The sequence below is a fragment of the Rosa chinensis genome, chromosome 1, assembly GCF_002994745.2.
Source record: "Rosa chinensis cultivar Old Blush chromosome 1, RchiOBHm-V2, whole genome shotgun sequence".
In the NCBI taxonomy this organism is placed as follows: domain Eukaryota; kingdom Viridiplantae; phylum Streptophyta; class Magnoliopsida; order Rosales; family Rosaceae; genus Rosa; species Rosa chinensis.
The window spans coordinates 20,426,459-20,447,479 of NC_037088.1; the positions used below are offsets into that span (position 1 = coordinate 20,426,459).

Here is a 21,021-nt window from a genome sequence, read left to right on the forward strand (position 1 = left end):
TTAGACATCTTCTGAAGTGACAAAGTCACTGTTATTGGTCGATATCATATTGCATGTCACTGGTTATGTCCAATGTTGATCATAAGTTAGTAGCGAAGTCACTGATCAAATCATTGACTAAGTCACTATTAACCTCAAGTCACTGGCCAAGTTACTGGCTAAGTCACAATTATGAACATTTCACTGTCAATCCCTGACCAAGTCATTGTTAAGCTCAAGTCTGCGGCAAAATCATTGACCATGTCACTGTTAAGCTCAAGTTTTTGGATTGCTTTACTATATATAATTTTGTTTGGAATGATATTTTGAAAGAAATTTATGTGCTTAGATACCTTCTAAAGTAACTGACAAAGTTACATAGGAACCGAATGTCACTGAATCTCTGTGTAACTGTCTATGTAGCTGGACAAATCACTGTCCATGTAACTGATCATGTAGCTTTCCATGTGAAGTCGCTGGCCAAGTCACTGTACATGTAGCTGGAAAGACAGTGACATGGTCAGTTACTTGAGATTAACAGTGACTTTGGCAGTTACATGATCAGTGACTTAGTTAGTTACTTGAGGTTAATAGTTACCTAGTGACTTGAAAATTCCAAAATATGTAAGTGACATGCAGTGTGACTTGGGTCAGTGACATGGATATAATAATGACATGACAAGTGACATGTTATTATCAGTGACTTGACCGGTGATTAACAGTGACATGGTCAGTTGCTTGAGATTAACAGTGACTTTGACAGTTACATGATCACTGGCCAAGTTACTGGCCATGTCACAGTCATGACCATGTCACAAATCACGTAACTGTTAAAGTCACTGTCAGTCACATGTTATTTGCTAAGTTACTGGCCATGTCATATTGCATGTCACGATGTCACTGTTATACACACGTCGTCACTGACCAAGTTACTAGCCAAATCACATTGCATGTCACTGACCATGTCATTATTATACACAGGTCACTGATCAAGTCACTGGCTAGTGAAATCATTGGCCAGACCAAGTCCCTAGTTACGAAGCAACTCGAAGAAGCTAGAAGAATAATAATAATAAAAAGTGAAATTCTCACATAATCTTGAGATGAGAGCTCGTTTAAGAATCACTCCTCGTTTAAGAATAAAAAAAGAGAATTTGCATTTCAATTCATCGAGTTCTGCCTCATGAGCAGATTTTGGTAATTGGTCAGCGCTAAAGCTGCTTGTGCAGAGCCACTCAAAGCTCCTCCACTAGCCATGTGCTGGTTGTTATTACCCTATTAAATGTGTTCCTATCAGTTGGCATGCCCTGAACACTTGCTAACTGCTCCATTTCCTGCATATGAAGCTTGGTTGCATTCGCATGTCAAGGATAAACCTGCAAGCCCTCCTCAATTTTCAGCAGAAGGTCAATCAAAGAAATCAATATAAAGAAATAGAATCAACAACTGAAACAAGCAACAAGCAAAACACAGGAGCTCACAAAAAGTTTGGCACAACAAAGAGGGAGGAAGGAAATGAGAAAGAATCAATGAGAGCAAGAAATAAGTAGCCAAATACCCACTTCACCGCATTATATATCAAATACAAGAAACAAGAGCAACATTACTTCCTACAAGAAAGATGTGAAGACGACGACAAGCTGATTCTAGTCAACTCCAGATCCACCATGTCCAAAACCTCCATTAAATTAATTAAACATAATACTCAAGAAGCATGCCTATTAGCTCCAAATTGAACACTACAACTACTTCACCAGAAGATAGTTAACTCATAGAATGAGTAAATTAAAGCTACAAGCAATACCAAGCGGATATCAGTGGCAAAACCATATGGTTTGTTCAAGAATTTGTCTAAGATGGTGCCGGAATACAAATATACAACTAATTGAACAAGAAATTACTAACAATATGCTCAACTCCATGCAAAGCAGCAGCAGAGAATTACAAGATGGAAAGAGGAATTGAAAAACAGGAAAATACCAATTGGGCCAACTTTGTTTTCCTGGCAGAATTCGATCAAATCTTTCATGTTGTTCACAACCTCTGAATCTATTAAAAGTTAGAAAGTTAGCAACTAAAAAAAAAATTCAAGTATAAAGATATACATAACATAAAAACTGAACATTATATTCTAACTCAACAATCACGTCCATGAATGCAATAAAATATCTCACATATCTTTTAGAAAAGCCAAGTCATTTAGCGACTGCAACTCCAAACTCTTTGCGAGCTACCGCCCAACTGTCAGAACCCTGAAGGAAACAAACAACATCAGTGAAGCCCTACTTCTTTATGAGGAGACATTAAAATTGAATACCAAACTGGTTGATCGCCTCAAAAACTCACAAATTACTATTTGCTTGTAGATCCTGTTGAGAAACCCCATCTGATCCACTTTCAGCAATCATACTGTAGCACTTCTGTGCAACCTGAACCAACTGATTGACCTGGAAAATATCATGCCTTGTAAGTTCACCACATGAGTCTATACTTAACCTTATCTACTTGTTTCTTATGTTGCTGTATCTACTTAATTCATCGGTTTTCATCATTTAATTACACAGTACACTTGAAATTCTGGCATTAAGGGGCACATTTGTTTCTTTCAAAAACATAGAGAAATTATCAAAGTAAAATTTCAGAACTACAACAAAACATAACTTAAGATGGCTCATTGGAAAAAAGTAAAGAACGAGACACTACCTTACCAAATTATTTCAATCACTATCTTACCAAATTATTGCAATCTCACATAGTCAATTTTCTCATCCAAGAACATACATGCAATCACTACCTTACCAAATTATTGCAATGTCACTACCTTACTGATAGGAGCATAAATGCGACAAATATAATGTGCAATTCTCTACACTTTTCTTAGCCAAATTGCTAGCATGTTAGTCATGAACATGTCATTGGCCAAATTGCTAGCATGTTAGTCATGAACATGTCATTGTCAATCCTTGACCAAGTCACTGTTAACCTCAAGTCATTGTCAATCCCTGGCCATGTCACTGTTAACCTTAAGTCCTTAGTTAGTGAGATCACTAGTTAAGTCACTGTTAATCTTAAGTCACTGGTTATGTCACTATCCAAGTCACTGATCATGTAACTGAAGTCACTGACCAAGTCACTATCAATCACATGTCACTTATCAAGTCCTGGCAAAGTTACTATTATATCCATGTCATTGTTTAATAGTGTAATTGATCTTTATAGAAGGTTTCTCAATTTACGGCAGTGAAGTAAATGAATGGAAGTTGCTATCAATTTATTCAAGTATAAACTGGTCTGGATTATAGTGATAGACAAATTAGATACACCACTCCTGATACAAATATATACAATGATGAGATGAAAAAAAATATCTACTGATTTTAGCCTATAACTAGATAAGAGAGCTATCTTTTCCCGAAACCAATTTTTGCTATGGCTTTGTAAAAATCCAAATGCGTTCACAGGTGTGATATTAAGTGGACTCCTCGTGCATTTCCCGAAGAGCTTATATGGAAAATTCAAGACAATCTTTGCATATGCTGGAGTAGGAGCCAAAAACACAAAATCAGAATTGTATTAGAAAAAGCAGATCCATATAAAGCTCTCTTTCTGATAGTTACAATTTGTAGTCTTCTTCTCTTTCAGTTCCTAACTTCCTATCTGCGATGATTGAAATATACAACTGAAAAATGAAATTGATTTCATATAACAGATAGAAATTGATGGGATAGTATCAAAAACAACAATCAAAATTCTCAATTTGTTTGATAACAAAAGACCAAAGTGTTCTGCTCAAATGAAATTAGTTCATTGTTAACAATCCTAACGACTTTCAGAAGTGTGATATCCCTTGATACAAAGGCTTCATCTAACTCCACAAAACTAAGTTCTTATACAGCTATAATAAGAAGTGCAACTCTTATTTTGTCATTGAAGATTTCATAACTTATTCACTTGCAAGTTGCATTAAAGGCGTAACTTCAGATAGATATCCAAAATACTTGCTTATGCAGAGTAACGGTAGATATCAGTTCTTATATTGCTGAGTTATGCAAGATCACATCAAAATCAAACCACAAAGCTTCTTCAATAATAGTAGGAATGAAAGAAATTCAACCCAACCTTCAAAGTAATTTTGAAATGAAAGTGTAGTTGGCCTTTACTTTGCACCCTCTTCCAATTCATCTGAGTCAGAATCACTTGCATGGTAACCTAACACAGAACAATAATAGATCAATTTAAACATGTCACAACCAACCAATGATACAGTTGCTTATCGCTTACTTCCTATCTGAGATAGTTACAATTTGTAGTCTTCTTCTCTTTCAGTTCCTTCAACTTCTTGAAGCTCTACTGATCCAAGCATGTCCCTAATATACCAGATAAATCACTACCATCTTCAGAATGCACAATTCACAATTTCAGAATAAGGAGAGAGAACATCCTAAACATGATAGCTCATAGTCTCGTGTGCTCACAAAAAAAAAATGCTAAAACTATCAGATGCTTCATTACACTGAATCATACACTCACAAATTCACATTTTTTAAACTCATATCATAAGTTAAAGCTTGGTAAAGACAACAGGCAATAAACAATTGTCTAGTTATAAGAAACTAATCATCCTCATTATAGATACTACCCAGCACCATACAGTAACAAAAAGAAAGTTCCAAGACGTTCAATAGCAACATCAACCCCTAAATAGAGAGACCACAAAAACATTCTTTTAGTAGCTTAACATTTAGCACCACTACAGCCTACAAGTTTGCACAAATAGAGAGAGCACAATAACGGAGCACCAGATCAATTTCAGCTCAAATACAAACAGTGATTGAAAATCAAAGAGTTCAACCTCAACCTAACCCTAAAAATAGTAAGAAATTAAAAACCAATGCCTCAAAAACTAAAAGCTTGATCAATACAAAGCATACACAACTCCAGCAATGAAATTGATTCCACAAAGATCATTTTGATTCTTCTATCACAAATAGAATTAAGCAAAATCAAATTGTACCAGTAGACCTACTGAGATAACGAAGAACTAGCTATTGATAAATTGCATTAGAACCAAACAGATCTATGGCTATTGTAAACCAAATGACCTAAAAAAAAAAAAAAGACGAACCTCCTGTTCATGTCGACGTTGTCTTTCTTGCAGACGATGTTGGCTATATGGCGACCGATACCCTTGATGGAGGTTAGAGCAAACATGATCTTCTGATTTCCATCCACATTGGTGTTCAGAACTCGCAAAATGTGCTGCAACTCTCGTTCACGACGAGAGACTTCAAAACCAGAAATCAAAAATCAAAATCAAAATTGAGATTTCACGATTAGAAAAGAATCAAAGGAATCGAGATACTTCTCAAAATAGACCGGCGCATGCATCACCTCCATCACCTGCTCGACGGTGTTCATTACGAGCTGTCTGATTCCGTCGCCGGGGGTTATGTTTTGGCACTCAGAGCTCCATCGTTGGGTCGGGGCATGTAGGTGACCGATCGGGTTTGGGCAATGACGCTAGGTGAAGTTTGAGCTTCGTCTTCTACCTTTTGGATTTCTAATCGAAGCTCTGGGATTTCTAATCAAAATGGAAAGAAGATTTGCGCTCTGATATTTTTGACTATAAAGCTATAAACGTATATTTGGCTTTAAGGGGAGAATCGAAATAAAAAAATTAAAAACTGACCTTTTTTAACATCATCTCATTAAGGACCAAATTAATATTACTAACAATTCATAATGGATCTTTTTATCAAGTGGGAAACTAGGTGACCTTTTTATCATTTCATACTCTAATGTGACCTTTTCCATTATTTCCCTAAAAAAAAAAAGAACAAATTAAAAAATTAGAGAAAAAAGAGTTAAAAAAAAAAGTAGGAATAAAAAAGAACAAATTAAAAAAATAGAGAAAAAAGAGTTAAAAAAGAAAAAAAGAGTGAGTAATTTTTTTTTTTTGGGTCAGTAAGGGTAAAATAGTCATTTTACTGTTGAAATAGTGCCATGTCAACAAGATAACAGACTTTTTAACGGAAATTGACGGCAGAGACTTTTTAGGTGAAATTGGAAAGTTCAGAGACTTTTTAGGTGAAATTAAACGTCAGGGACTGAAACGTCGAGACCCTATAAGTATAGGGAGTAAATAGTATTTTGTCCAACAACAATTGGAATGATATCTAGGAATGATTTTATATCAGCTTTTGATTCAAGTGTATGTAGCTAGGAATGATTTCTTGTTTGGTACATTATCTAGTTACTTGAATGTCTGGATGTTTGAAAAATGGTAATGGAATGACATGGATTAGAGTATTGTTTTTGTGGTAATTGCTATCCAATATTTAGTCATACAACACAATACAAAACAATATGTTGTATGACTATAAAAGAGTTTACAATTGAGGCTTCTCCTACAACAGTCACTGGTTTGTTACCCAATTTAATTACAATATATTCACACCACGGCTAACCAAATAGAGGAGTTATGTGAACTAACAACCAACAACAAAAGAAAACAAAGTGCTATTGTGTGAGATTCATAACACACAACAGAAATGAAATCATCTCTGTTGTCTGAGTAATCAATAGACAAGGGAGATAATTTCAGTTCAGTTGTGTGTTATTAATTTCAGACAACAAAGAATGAGTAATATCTGTTGTGTGTTACATATCTCAGACAACAAAGAATGAGAACTAACAACCAACAACAAAAGAAAACAAAGTGCTATTGTGTGAGATTCATAACACACAACAGAAATGAAATCATCTCTGTTGTTTGAGTAATCAATAGACAAGGGAGATAATTTCATTTCAGTTGTGTGTTATTAAACGTCCTCGTGTTATGCCTCCATCCCGGATCTGAGAAGGACAGATCGAGATCGATCCGAACCTCCTGAAACTAGAGAAACATCCACCCTCCCTAGACCATACCGCCACCCTGAAAGTCCCCTACATCTCCAAATCATCAATCCTCTCCCGGGCCTGAACACAGCGGCGGGAACGCCAGCCGTGTTCGGCTAGGAGAGAACACACACGTCGGTTTTTTCTTTTTTCCTAGGCGCGTTCTCCTTTAGACTTTAACTGGAACTTTCATCAAACAGGTGGTGTGCATGTAAGGCCAAACACACACATGATGCTCTTAAGCATTTTAACTAACACTACTACAAAAAATGGATTTAAGGACATTCAAAAAACGTCCTTTAAAACTTTTAAGGACGCTCGAAAAAAAGGTCATCTATCAAGGAGTCATAGTAAGTCATCTTTTAGAATGTTCAAAAAACGTCCTTAAATGTCTACAAGGACGTTGAAAAAGTGTCCTTGTTTCTATTTACAAACGTCTTCTAATGTCTACAATGACACTAAAAAAACGTCATTATAACTCAAAAAAAGGTCATTTAATATCTACAAGGACACAAGAAAAATGTCCTCGTATTACTGTAGTTGTAGTGGATACCACTGGCTCCCAGATCATATATTTATTGATTTTGTATATTGCTCCCTTTTCAATCATAGCACTTCAAGACCTATACAAACTCTCAACGAACCGCCACAGCTGACTGGTTGGGGATTGGATGGGGACCCTTGCAGTATCTTTGAGGCCTGGGACGGTGTGCTATGCGTTGGGGCTAATGTCCATTGGCTGTAATGACTTATTGATAATCAATAGTTATCTACCATACTTGGTTTGTTTTAGAGTTATATTATGAATAACTCACTTGCCCTTTAATCTTATGCAGGTTACTTGATGATTGTAATTTGACTAGCTACATCAGCCCAGAGATCAGGCACCTCTATAGGTTGCAGAAACTGTAAGTCGTTCCACATTTTTTTTTTCCCGCTTACTACCAATGTTTTAAAACGCTGAAGGCTTACCCGAGGCGTTTTCAGGAGAACCTTGCAGCCTTGAGGCATAAGGCGCATAAGGCGTAAGCCTTGCAACATAAATTTTTGTCGTCACATTAAGAGCAACCACTAGTAGTAGTACTAGAACTCATTGTTGCTGCACTAAACAATTAAACAAAACATCCTATCAATTACATATAAAATAACAATCTGGGCAGGGAATTTGAACAATACCAACCAACATATACAAAGTAATGATACAGAGCAACATATTCAGTCAATGATCCAGAGCAACAATTAATCTTGAAATCTTGTACCTTCAAATCTTGTCTGCAAGTCAATGATACAGAGCAACATATTCAGTCAATGATACAGACCAACATATTCAGTCAATATGATACAGAGCAACATATTCAGTCAAGATTTGTACCTTCAAATCTTGTCTGCAAGTCGAACTCCAAATCTGCAAGCACCTCTCAAGTCTGCCAATCGAACTCCAAGTCTCGAAATCCAAGTCGAACTCCAAATGTGCAAGCACCTCTTCAAGTCTGCAAATCGAACTCCAAATTGAACTCCAAGTCTTCAAATCGAACTCCAAAATCCAAATCGAACTCGAACTCAAAGGCTGCAAATCAAACTCCAATAATCGAACTCCAAGTTCGAAAATAATGGGTTCTAAGAGATTTGCTTCCTAAACCCGAAAGCTGAAAAGGGGAGGCGAGGTTGGTACTCTGCTGAGCTGCTGAGTCTGCCGTGAGTCGCGACCTAGGTCTTTAAACCTCAAAACCAAAACGACATCGTCTCGGAAATCAAACTTGCGCGTACGCCTAAGACGCCTCAAGCGTCGTTTTTTACGCCTTGGACGCCTTGGACACCGCCTCAGAAGCCTCGTCGCCTTATCATCGAAACTCACTCAATTTAGGTGCTGATTTTCACTTTTTAGGCCTTAGACACGCCTCAAGGCGCGTTTTTTAATTCATTGCTTACTACAGTTGTGTAACTATACATGTTCCTAACATCTTTTCATCTTTCTTCTTGCAGGGATATTAGTTCCGATACCATTGCTGGTGAAATTCCAAATGTCGAAATTCCAAATGTCTTACCCCTCAATGTGACTCAATAGTAAGTAATAAGCCTCATTCACGCAACTTGGTAATTTATGAATTTATAAGTTTCCAAAATATTCCCCCCATCCTTACCTGGCATGAAAAGTCTCCGACATTTGTGAGTTGCTTATTCCCTCACCGCTAACTTTTCTGGTTTTCATTAATGTGTTTTCAGTCATAATCTCATTGTACTCAATACCATTATATTCTTTTTAATGCAGGAATCTAAGCCACAATTTGTTATCTGGACCCATAGGCAATGTTTTTCCAGGCCTACAGAATTTAAGAGAAATGTAAGCTTTAATTTACATTGTATTTTAATGTCAGCGGCTGGGGAATGAATTTGTCATTACTCATTACACAAAAGATGCATAGTTTTTAAAATGTTTCTATATTTGCCAGAGAAAACAATGAGCTGTTTCCTTCCAACAATTCACATTACCGTCGTGGTATCTGTCAAGTACTGTCTTACTAAGCCTCTCTGTTTTAATCTTCAGCTTGTAGGCAGGCTTTCACAGGAGGAACTAATGGCTCAATTACCATCTTTTCTGCCTGCATTGAAGTGTCTGGAAACCAGAATGCTGATGGTCGCAAGGTAAGGGCTATAATTTATCTTATCCCTTAATCCCTGTAGTGCATTAGCAATGACCATTCAAATGAAAACTGTCACAAATGATCTAGACCTTAAGTTGCTTGGTATGAGTTCTCTAGATTTTTATTTTTCTCTCTTTTCCCCTTTAATTTCCCTTTTTTTTTTTCAATTCTTTTTTCATACCTTTTCCTTCTGTGAAAGTGTTTCTGAGATTAAATTAAGTTTAGATCACGTGTTTGTATTCTCATTATTTTTCAAATTCTCGTGTGTCTGGTTTGGAGGTAGAGAGCATTTTGTGGGAAACATTTAGTGTTACAGCGCACATAGGCCGGATTTGGTACACATGACAAGATTGGATTTGTTAACTTGACTGAATAGGATTGCATTCCAACAAGTTAAGATAGCTAATCCTAGTCTTATCCAATGTTCTAAAAGATGCTAGGCGCTAGGCAGGCGGTAATTTGGTCCTAGCACTTAAGAAGCCCACGGGGAAGCCTAGGTGGGGACTAGGTGTTTTTTTATTATTTCTTTATTTGGCGTACGACGAAAATACGAGAATTTCAATCGAGTTGTAGATATGATCTCGTTTTGGTACAATCACTTACATGATTTTAAAATTACTAAGAAAATGATATGGCATGATCGAAACGTAAAAAGGAGAGAGCGATGCATCACATATGGAGCCATGCTACAAATCAAAACCGGTTAAGGAATATCAAATAAGTTTTAGTGAGATTATATACCTTCAATACAAGTTTGTGCAAAAAAGGAGATGCCGTCATTAAAGAAACCAATTGAAGTAGACAGCAACCGTCTTTCAATCCTAGTTCCAAATGCTTGAGATTTACAAATGTAGGACACTCATGTTTCCCCTCGTAGATCTGAAAACCAAACGGGGGACGAGGCACTAACATTGTGCAACAGAAGGAAATCAAAACGTTATACATTATTAACTGTTACACACACACACACCCCAAATTTGTTCAGTCAGAGAGCCTCTAGCTGAGATTTGACAACCTCTCGCTGAGAATGACAGTCTAACTGAAAATCGGTGGGAAGAAATGGACAGCTCAACAAGCTGTGGTACATTCTTAAGCAGCAAGTTTATAAGTGTTGGGTCATTTCCACAAGTGCTTTAAAGCAGACCCTATTTAAAAGTTTGGAAATTATTCTATGCACCGACGGTGCAAATGACCCAACACTTATAACATGATCTCAACTCTTGATATTTATATTTAATATTTTTATTAATAACCTAAGAGTGTATTTAATATAAGGGTCCTTGACCCAAAGCCCCAAAATGAGGGAAAATTATCCCACTTACCCCAGCAAGAGATTTTTGTTCTCACTTGTCCATTTTAAAACAAAATGACAATTTCGCCCTAAGCTAATTAATGAATTTACATCGTGCCATCGACCCAATCTGCATACGCACTCTCTCTCTCACCTGAGTCACCTCGATCTCTCTCTCTCTCTCCCCAACTCGGTCACCAAGGCGAACGACTTCCGGCACCGACTGACCAAGACGATCTCGCCGGACATCCCTCCGCTCACTCTCACCTTGATCTCTCTCTCATATCTCTCGCACCACCGACTCCGACGCAGCCTCGCTTACTGCAAGTTTCCTGCTCCGACGACCAACCTGCTCCGCCTTCGTTTTCTTCTCCCACCGCCGATCAGGTCCTCGCAATCTTCTTCTTCTTCTTAATTCACTTCTTAATCCACTTATGCTTTCGAATCCGTATGCTCGGCACCACCCAAATCTTCGCCATAGTCGGAGGCGGACCCGACCCAGCCTCCCCGGTCAACAAGTCATGATCTGGGACTACCTCAAGTCCCTTGGGCATCCACGACATGTCGTTTCAGTCTGAGGTCAGGGGACTCAAGCTCCGGCATCGAATCGTCGTCGTTTTGAACAAGAAGATCATCGATTTGTTCATAGGTTGTAAAGAATCACAGTTGCGAACTTAGGGGTCCGGTCCAGGTTCTACAACCGGCGAAGAAGGGAGAAGACTGGGTGCCCAAATCAATTTCTAGTTTTTTTTTTTTTTAAGCAACAGGACAGAAGGAAAGGAAAAAGGAAAAAAAAAGTTTTGAATGTCTATTGCTCTCTAATTGACGTCTATTACCCCTCTATTAGAGGGCAATAGATGTTTTGAATTTATGTAATCTCCTTGTTTTTTCTGTAATCAAAGTTTTATTTGTCTAAATTTAGGGAGATTAGTTCTCATTTTGGCAACTGAAAGTCCTATTGGGGGCTAATAGACGTCTATTGGGGGGCAATACATGGCTGATGGTCGTCTATTGGGGGGCAATACATGGCTGATAAAAGTCTATTGGGGGGCAATACATGGCTGATAGTCATCTATTGGGGGGCAATACATGGTTGATAGTCGTCTATTGGGGGGAATAGATGTCTATTGGGGGCAAAAAAACTTTCCAGTGAGATTTTCAGCAAATTCCGGTGGGCGGCAGCCGGTGACCGGAATCCGGCGGCCGGTGACCGGACTCCGGCGTCCGGGATCGGGCTCCGGCGAAGTCTCTCATGGTTTCTCTCTCTTCTATTTTCTCTCTCTCTCTAAGTAACAAAGGGGTAAGGGTAAAATGGTATTAAAAAAAATTAAAAAACAAAAAAAAAATCTTAATGGGGTATTAGGGAAGACCTCCTTAGAGTGTTTTGGGTAAGAGAGAATTAAAAAAACTTAGTGGGGTAAGTGGGAAAAAAATCTCTAAAAATGGTGTAAGTGAACAAAACCCCTTAATATAATCTAACCATTTATTTATGTCGGTGCACTAAATCCTCCCTATAAAAAGTTGGCCCGAATGTGGAAAAAGTACTAAAGACCGCCTTAATCTCATTTCCCCCTTTGGGAAAAACTCAGTTTTTCAAGATGAGCAAATTGAAGTTTTAGACTCTCTTTCCCAAGGCGAATTGGACCCACGTGTAAATGGAACTCGCACCCTTGGATCATTTATATCGTATGCAGTTGAATAGTTGTGCCTCTTATGTTGTTTCACTGCACTGTTCACCCAATTCAAGTCCCTATCGATCTCCGACTCTATTCTTACTCAAGTCCCTATCGATCTCCGACTCTATTCTTACTCATGTGTATGAACATTGGACGCAGTTGAGAAAAATATCATGGTGAAAATCGAGTGTGGTAATGAAGGTCCAGAAATGGCGCCATCGAGGAGATAGGGTGCTAGTAGCTGCTGCTTCCAGGGGCGGATCCAGCCACAGGCTGGGTAGGGCTCAAGCCCCACCGGGCTTTCTGTGCCGGAAAAAAATATTAGGTATATAGTCTTGTTTTTTTTTGTTTGGGAACTACTCCTCTCCTTCCAAATTCACAAGATCCATTTTCCTTGAAGCCGGGGTCTATATCTGCAAACGTTGATCAATCTAGAACATCTGAAGCTGGAAGATCTTTGAGTCTCAATGCAGCCATAGCTGGTGCACGAGCAGCTGCTAAACAGTTCTCCAAAAAAGCTCAAACTTTCCCAACTACGTCCGTAAATGATGCAGCCAAATCTGTGACAATTCCAATCAAGAGTGAATCTTTTGAACGGGGGTAGAGCAATGATCGGTAATTTCAGTAAGAGCAATGACCGGTAAGAAATCCAAGCCCCACCGAACTTGGAATCCTGGATCCGCCCCTGGCTGCTTCCTTTAGGGGCAACAAAGATACTATACAAACTATAAGCTCATCTGCACTGATTCTGTCCACCACCACCTAGTTTTGCACACCCTTGAATAAACCATAAAAGAATCAAAATGAACAATCAGTGAACCAACCAGACTGAAACGCACTCTGGGTTAAGTTGTTCATTACTAAGACCATTATATTTCCAGAATTTTCACGGTGATAATTGTGGTATGTTTCTAGGTTACATTGGCACAGATGGAACACCAGCTACCTCGACTAACAAAAATGTAGACTTATCTTGAGCGTCAACCAGGAGGTCAAGTGAGGGGTATGGGTGAGAAACAAATTTTGCATTAATTGTTCAAAGTTGGCAACATGTAACGTTCTAAATATTTTACCATGGATTCAATTCATTCTGAACTATTCAAAATTTATTCTATTAAATGAAAAAGTTCCTTTATGTTTTATTTTGGATCTAAATTTGCATTTTGCCTTGTGTTGCCATTGAAGATGTTACCCAATTGCACTTATTTGAAAAATAATTTTCAATCCCAAATGTTCATTGATGAGATTCATACTGTTGTAGAAGTAGGTGTGTGTGCTTCTTCTGGCAAAGCTAGTTATTTTCTAGTTAATCTGTGAGATTGTCTTTTTATATTCTTGTAACGTGATTGTTTTTGTTAGGGGCTACAGATGGATTCTGGGAACTTGTTGAAACCAATGCTTGGGTGGGGTGAACTACGATGTATAGGAACAACCACGTTGAATGAGTACAGAAAATATCAGATAGCGCCCTTGTTTTTGCAGCAGTTCTTTCTGACGGATACATTACAGAAACAAGCTGACACAGATAAACACTGGGAAAGCGAGAAGGCTCTCATGACTCAGATAAATCATCGAAAGAAATGTTAAGCAAGCTGGGAAGTGACCTCGCATTGCTCAAACAGAAACAAACAGTGGGATCGTGAGAAGGCTCTCATGACTCGGAATACGATCAATTAAAGAAGAGGTATTCCTCAATCTTGTCTGGAAATGCCCGTCATTTAATGGCTTTGTTTTCTGATATATGGGTTCTTATTTTGTAGATTGATGGAGTAATTCTAATATAATGAACTAATTCTAGCATTTTCTACCCTATACGCCCCCCTCCCCAACCGCAATCTATTTGTCAAGCCAGAGTAAGATAACAGCAACAAATTCAGGCCATGAGTCTATTAAGCCACATATAACTAAAATCCTGGTCCGCAACTGGACATCAGACCAAAACCACTGAAAAGAGTCAACGTATGAAACATAATCTGAAAATCTACCAACTCAAACATAAGTAAAATGCGGTATTAGCATTTCCAACCATAGTCCTCGGAGAACTAATTATGTACATGACCATGAAGTAGATGTAAGCACAACATAGGATTTATGAATTTGTAAGGCAATTAAGATGCACATGTAATAGATGCTCAAGTATATGGATGTGTTGACCATGTGTCAAATCAATCCACCATAATCAAATAGGCATATAGAAGACCCGACATAACCTACTAAACTCACATAGGTTCACTAAATATTACCGCTAAAGTGTTTAGGGGATATATGTGTTTCACTCAAAAACAATTTCACAACATGCGCCGCCATATGCTTAATCTTCGATCTCATCTCCGCTGGGTAGTCCACAACATTCAAATTCAAGAGGTCTTTTATTTGGTTGTAATGGGGCTAAGGGCAAATGGTTAATAGAAATGAAGGATAGGGAAAGACAAAGTCCATGGAAGCCAGTGAAGCAACTCTCTCTTGTAGAGATTTAAGACTTTTGCTTTCGAATACTAATCACTCACTCTAATCCCATTGTGCAACCCACGTTAAACTACGTAATACTCTTCTTCTTTTTTCTTTTCTTTTCTTCACACAACTTTTTCTTTTCTACTTTTCTTTACCATAAAATTTCTTTCTATTTTCACAAACTTTTTTTTTTTTTTTGAGAACTTTATTTTCTATACAAATCACTCACCCCCACACTTATTCTTTTGTAACCTCACACTTTTGACTTTTCTTCTTTTCTTTTGAAGCACTCAAACATAAAGTCATTCTCTCAAATCACTTCACCAACTACCATGGAATGGTCGGATAAAAGTGTATAGGCTAGGTAGGAATTTGTGGTGTGAATGAACAAAAAGATAATAAGCTGATAATCCAGAGTCCCCACATTTTTCTATTGGAAGATTTGGAAACAGTTCCGAAGAAACGAAAATAAGTATCAACATAGAGACATAAGCATCTGAGAAATGAAACAAGAACTCCAGTCTCACTTTCCTAATCCACTTAAAACCATTCACCATTAACTGGATAACGATTTAAATGGAAATAACAGGTTCCAATCCTGACAAATCAATTCCTGAAGTCAACCTGCCATTTCAATATCCTGCAAAATAATTGAATAAATTAATAAAAATAAAAAAACCAACAAGTTTGGTAAGTTAGGGGGGTGTATTGTATTTGGATTTGTGCAGACTTTTTTTAAATGACAGACTTTTTGAAAAGTCCACAGACTCTTTAAAAAGTTGATAGACTGTTATGGATTTCTTAAAACCATTGATTTTAGCAATAGACTTTTATTGATTCATGAAAATCTATATACTTTATTATGAATGACTTCTACAAATTTCCTAGGATGTATAAAAAATAAAAAACAAACACAAAAACAAAAAACAAAAAAAATAAAACAAATGCAGCCCAAACACAAAACAAAATAATAACTTGTTGTCTCTTCAATGCTCTAGTTTCTTCTAATAGAAATTGACTCAAATAAATGATTGTTAGTCTGTCTAGCGAGTTTGTTCTCATTCCTAATCTCCCAGCAACATAAATATACAATATAGATCACTTGATGTTTATGGTTAATTATTCTCATCAATTTTGTTTTCACCGATTAACATATATTATAGCAATATTGGTCAATGTCTTGATCTATAATCAATCAGTTGAAATTCAATTGTTCAACCTTTTTTTGAACCATAATATAAATTCAAATTAATGAGAATAATTAATTAATAAAATAAAATTTAGTATGGTTCAAGGTCTTAGGGTTAGACCACAATATTTGAGTTTTAGGGTTTCATAAATCATTTTTATTGCCATTAGGGTTCGAAGTATCACAATTGAAAAAAAAAAAACAAAACAAAACAAAAATCACATTCAACAACTACAATGAACATGTTGTGTATCAAAAAATGTTGATATCATAAAAGATTAGAGAAAAGAAAAAAAATTAAGAAAGAGATATGATGAATGACAAACTTCTTCGTGCGTAGAGAGAAGAACTTTGATAGACCTTTTTCTTTTTTTTTTGGAGAGGAAACTTTGATAGACTTTTTGAAATCTTTGGTCTGGAGGCTGGAAAATTATTGGAGTTTGGTAAATATAGTTAACACTACAAAGTTCATGATTATCCATGATTTTCTAATTCCATAAGTATGAATGATATTTTGAATACCTCTGTACTTTTATTCATTTTTAAAAGTCCTAATTGAATACCCCCAGATTTTGGTGGAATTCATGAAGTCTTTAAAAATCCTAATTGAATACCTCAAGACTTTCATGGACTATTAAAAGTCTATATTAAATACACCCAGACTTTTAAATTCCATAGATTTCTTTAAAACTTCCACTAATTCCATATACAATACACCCCCCTTAGTTTGTAGGTGGTGTTAATTAGTAAACAACGTTGGGTTGACCTGGCACCCCTTTCTCAGATCTCCTGTTGGAACAAGGAAAAAGGTTTCCAGTTCACCCATCCAATGCCTTATAAATAATTTTATCAAATTTAAAAAGTATATAAACAAAGCTTCCTGTTGGAACAACAGCACCAGGAAAAAGGTTTCCAGTTCACCCATCCAATGCCTTATAAATAATTTTATCAAATTTAAAAAGTATATAAACAAAGCTTTTTGTGATGCGAGTATATAAACAAAGTTCATGGTTCTGTTTCCACCTGTTTGGCAACATTACTCAAGCAGCAGCCTGCAAATCAGACAAAAATATTAGCTCCTTCTCTCTAAAAGACGCAGAATATATTTTCAAGAGTGACTCCCAACATATGCTATCAAACATAGAACATGAAAAATGTATTCTTAGCTGTAGAAGATGCTAATTAAACCAGCCCATTTTCTTCAGATTTACTTAAAGAGAAAATACAAATAGATGCAATAACCTAATGTCCTAATATGCCTATGCAGGATAAAGCTCACAGTCCTCTTTTTCAAGATAGAAAGGGAAAAAAAAATATTAAAATGAATAGAATCATGATTTAGAAGTTTGGCCAACACAGACACTAAATATTTCATACTAGGCATGTAGAGTTAATCGAATTGTGGAGGGGGACGAGGCAGAACAACACAAGAAAAAGACCTGACTCAAAATTTCAATAACTAACGTGAGTACTTAAGCAACAGAATAAAAGCACAAGCACAGATGCCGACAGAATAAAGCTCACAATCTTCTGTTTCAAGGGAAAAAAAAAAAAAGAAGAAAAAAGAATCATGACTTAGAAAAACTTCTAACCCAGACACTATATTTCATACCAAGCATGAAGAGTTAATCGGGGAGTGGAGGGAGGAGGGGCAGAACAGGACAAGAAGAAGAAACCTGACACAAAATTTCAATAACTAACTTATGCACTTAAGCTAGAGAGTTGGGGATTTACAACTAATCTTTCCAAACTAATAAAGCAAAGCCTGTTTGACAAGATGGACAAGGGAAAATCTTATTCATATATGTCACATACTTTAGACGAGAAATATGCAAAACAGCAGATCAATTATTTGGAACAACTGACATGGATTGCGACCTAAAGAACTTGTATAAGTCCTGAAGGGTAAAGCAGATCACAGAAGGTCAGAATGTGCATCTGTGATAGATAAGAAAGTCGGATGTTCTCTAATTGGTGCATGAAGATTCAAAGTGGATGAAACAGCTCGTACAGTTAAGCTACAGCATAGAAAGTTGCAGACAGCTTGATCATTCTGTGCATCTACAATTTCTATATTCCCAAAGAAAAAATAATCCGAAGCAACACTTTAACACAATCAAGGGAAATGAAGAAACTCACACGTGTCCCACTGGTTTCCTCAACATTCTTTGACAAGGCTTGGTGAAGGCCGTGTAGCTCTTCTTCTACAAAAGAATGAAATCAAGAATTGAGAAACGGCAAATGACAAAAGTATAAAACTACAGGAGCTGATGTTATTTCACAATATTAGTATAAATGTGACTAGATTAGTTAAGAGTTGCTTACTCTGAGACTCATCAAGAATTACGCCATCGATGCCTTTGATGCGTTTGATGCGTTTGACTGCTGCACGGATATCCATTCCTTCTAGCACCTCCTGCGGAAGCTCTAAACAAGTAGCACAAGTCAAGCATTGACAAAGATTTCTTCTGAACACAACTAGAAACATTTGCTAAAGTGGTGCCATACTTATATCAAACTGAAGACACCTCAAGCCCAGTAAGTAGAATCTAATGCTGAGTTCGTTCTGCAACATAATGTCGTGCAGTTAAGTTAATATGTTAAATTATAAAATAAAATAAAAATAAATAAATAAATAAAATTGAATTACTTGAAAGATGTTACTACCAGAAATAGAAAAAGAAAAAGAAAAAGAAAAAGAAGAAAACTCAACAGAGGAAAGGAGGAGGTTTTCAGCTTTTCCCAAATCTTTCCCCTAAAACTCACCCTCTAGATTATCAGAGAAATCAAACAATAATTAGAAGCTATGACCTGATTGATTTAGAGATTCTAGACTTGTTGTAATCAAGAGCAAATTAAACGTACCAATATGAAATTGTTGATGTATCGTGTTTCGAGATGTAACTTATCATAAGCCACTTTCCCAACCGCAGAACGCATGGCAGTCTGGGCAAACCTAATAGCTGTAGCCATAGGATTTTCAGGAAGATACGAGGCCCGCGTAACATCCTCAATCTGAGAGAGAGAGAGAGAGAGAGAGAGAGAGAGAGAGAGAGAGAGAAATCTTCTCAGTAGCTATACAAGTAATAGCCCTGGAGAGTTCAAGAATTTGATCGATAATATCACCTTGAGAGAAACCAGACCACTAATTGTGACCGGGCAAAGGTCGTTGGTGAAAACTGTGTGGTCAGGAACTATAAGCTGCTTCTCGTTGGAACACTGCACATGAGCAATTGTACCCATCCAGGGAAACAGGAACACTGATTCTCCAGGCATGAGAGTCTCCCAGTACTGATCAATAAACTCAATCACATAAGCATGGTCTTTCGGGCCACAACCGAACACCCAAATTTTGCGGGGCATCTCTGCACATAAAATTTAGACCCGCATAAGAAACCATAACTCATCCGAAATCCGACTACTTTTAGAGCATGAAGTACCCGACACAGCCGCAGCTTGCATAATTTCGAAATCGGAGATGGCTGAGACGTCTCACAGATCCCAACGCGTTCAAGCAATTACGCCTCAACATACTCATATTCTGCTCTTGTTTTTTCTTTTCTTTTTTGTTGGCGGAATTTGCAAGTCTTTTCAGGGTTCAGTCTGTTCCTGGTGTTCCGCAATCCAGAGAAATAACTTTTATACCATCCTTTTTTCTTTTCTTTCCTCGATGTTAACTCCAAAATACAATTTTTTTTGTATTTTTAAAGTCCATATGCATTCAGAAAATACTATTTTTGTATTTTTCTTTTACACCACCTTTCTGGAAGAAAAAAAAGAAGGAAAAAAAAAGGCCCATATGCATTCAATCGGATCCTAAATAGAGAAAAGATAAAAAAAAAAGTTTAGGGAATGATAAAAGAGTCTATATGATCATATGTTGTGTCGAGCCCGTGTCACCTTAGTAGTGTACGTAGGGAATTAACAGTGACTTCATATGGCATGGGCCATGAAATGGACACTCTCGCTGCCTATAGTCGGTAAGGAAACTGAATGATGAGTAATGATGGTTTTGGCTATGATTGGCAGTTGGCCTGGTTTGTAGTGTACAGGAAACCAGGGTTTCAATCACAGGTGAGTTGGAAATCCTGCAAGTGAGTGTCCCTCTAACAGGGCATGTCTCGGATTTCACCCTAAAACTCGATGTGGCCCTACGGAGCCCACTTCAAGAATAACTCTACTGAAAATTCGGCAGAGTTCCTCCTAAAATGGACTGCCCAAAACATGTAGAAAAAGACTTCTAGACAAACCATCATTATTCTCCTAGAGTCACCCTACTCCCCAAATCACAACATCTCCAATTTCCCAAGTATATGTCTCAACTTAATAACATCAATCTCATAGGTTATCAAAGCAATTCTAATACAAAAGGTAAACAAGGAAAATAGAGATAAAATGAATATGCGGAAGCTGTGCTGTTGACTATGTCTCGACTCCATGTATGCCCAACCTCATGATGAGACTAATATTTGCTATGCGTTTAATGAATTAAGGTTAATTTTGGAAATAAGTGAAGTCTCTTTTATTTATATTGACCTAAACCCTTTAAGGGCACCTAGTTCAGGTCCCTTAAGGTTGAGGGTGGTCTTTATTAACACTTGCTGAACTGTCTCTACACTTAGGACTTTTCTTATCTAAGTAAGTATAACCTATGTGGAATTGTGTCTAGAAAGGGGACAACGTCCATGATGGGTTTTGGATATAGAAGTGCTTACAAATGGACCCAAACCATATGTGGGAGTATCTCAAGCCAAAATGGATTCTGCCTCTTGTGTTTGGCCTCCCCCACCTGGTCATTTCAGTAAGGTTGCCCAAAGGATTTAAAAGGAAATTTATGCCTAGGCGACTATACTTGGGCCGCACGTTCCAACTTTGATTTTGGGCTTATGATCGAAT

At 37.3% G+C, this 21,021-nt stretch overlaps 2 protein-coding genes across 15 annotated transcripts; both read right to left on the reverse strand.

Moving 5' to 3' along the window:
* Positions 1 to 1,035: 1,035 nt before the first annotated feature.
* Positions 1,036 to 5,622, reverse strand: LOC112180535 (40S ribosomal protein S18-like). 13 transcript variants are annotated; one of them, XR_005802647.1, is made up of 8 exons: positions 5,371 to 5,622; positions 5,105 to 5,264; positions 4,261 to 4,346; positions 4,099 to 4,188; positions 2,326 to 2,426; positions 2,154 to 2,231; positions 1,960 to 2,028; positions 1,036 to 1,367 (listed from the first exon to the last, which is right to left on the reverse strand). XR_005802647.1 is itself a non-coding variant. In XM_040509827.1 (4 exons), the coding sequence occupies exons 1-4, from the start codon at positions 5,361 to 5,363 to the stop codon at positions 4,173 to 4,175; spliced, it is 264 nt and encodes an 87-aa protein (XP_040365761.1). In that variant the 5' UTR covers positions 5,364 to 5,622; the 3' UTR covers positions 3,523 to 4,172. The 13 variants fall into 13 exon arrangements, 1 of the variants encoding a protein (XP_040365761.1); XR_005802636.1 differs by having other exon boundaries at positions 1,036 to 1,355; positions 5,371 to 5,621; XR_005802624.1 differs by having other exon boundaries at positions 1,960 to 2,231.
* A 9,912-nt stretch (positions 5,623 to 15,534) lies between these two features.
* Positions 15,535 to 19,723, reverse strand: LOC112181559. 2 transcript variants are annotated; one of them, XM_040512877.1, is made up of 8 exons: positions 19,566 to 19,723; positions 19,252 to 19,490; positions 18,991 to 19,140; positions 18,634 to 18,691; positions 18,451 to 18,552; positions 18,265 to 18,329; positions 17,149 to 17,177; positions 15,535 to 15,576 (listed from the first exon to the last, which is right to left on the reverse strand). In XM_040512877.1, exons 1-7 carry the CDS (start codon positions 19,585 to 19,587, stop codon positions 17,166 to 17,168), a joined length of 648 nt encoding a protein of 215 aa, XP_040368811.1. In that variant the 5' UTR covers positions 19,588 to 19,723; the 3' UTR covers positions 15,535 to 15,576; positions 17,149 to 17,165. The 2 variants fall into 2 exon arrangements, with proteins under 2 accessions (XP_040368811.1, XP_024175702.2); XM_024319934.2 differs by lacking the exon at positions 15,535 to 15,576 and having other exon boundaries at positions 16,805 to 17,177.
* Between the last annotated feature and the right edge of the window lie 1,298 nt (positions 19,724 to 21,021).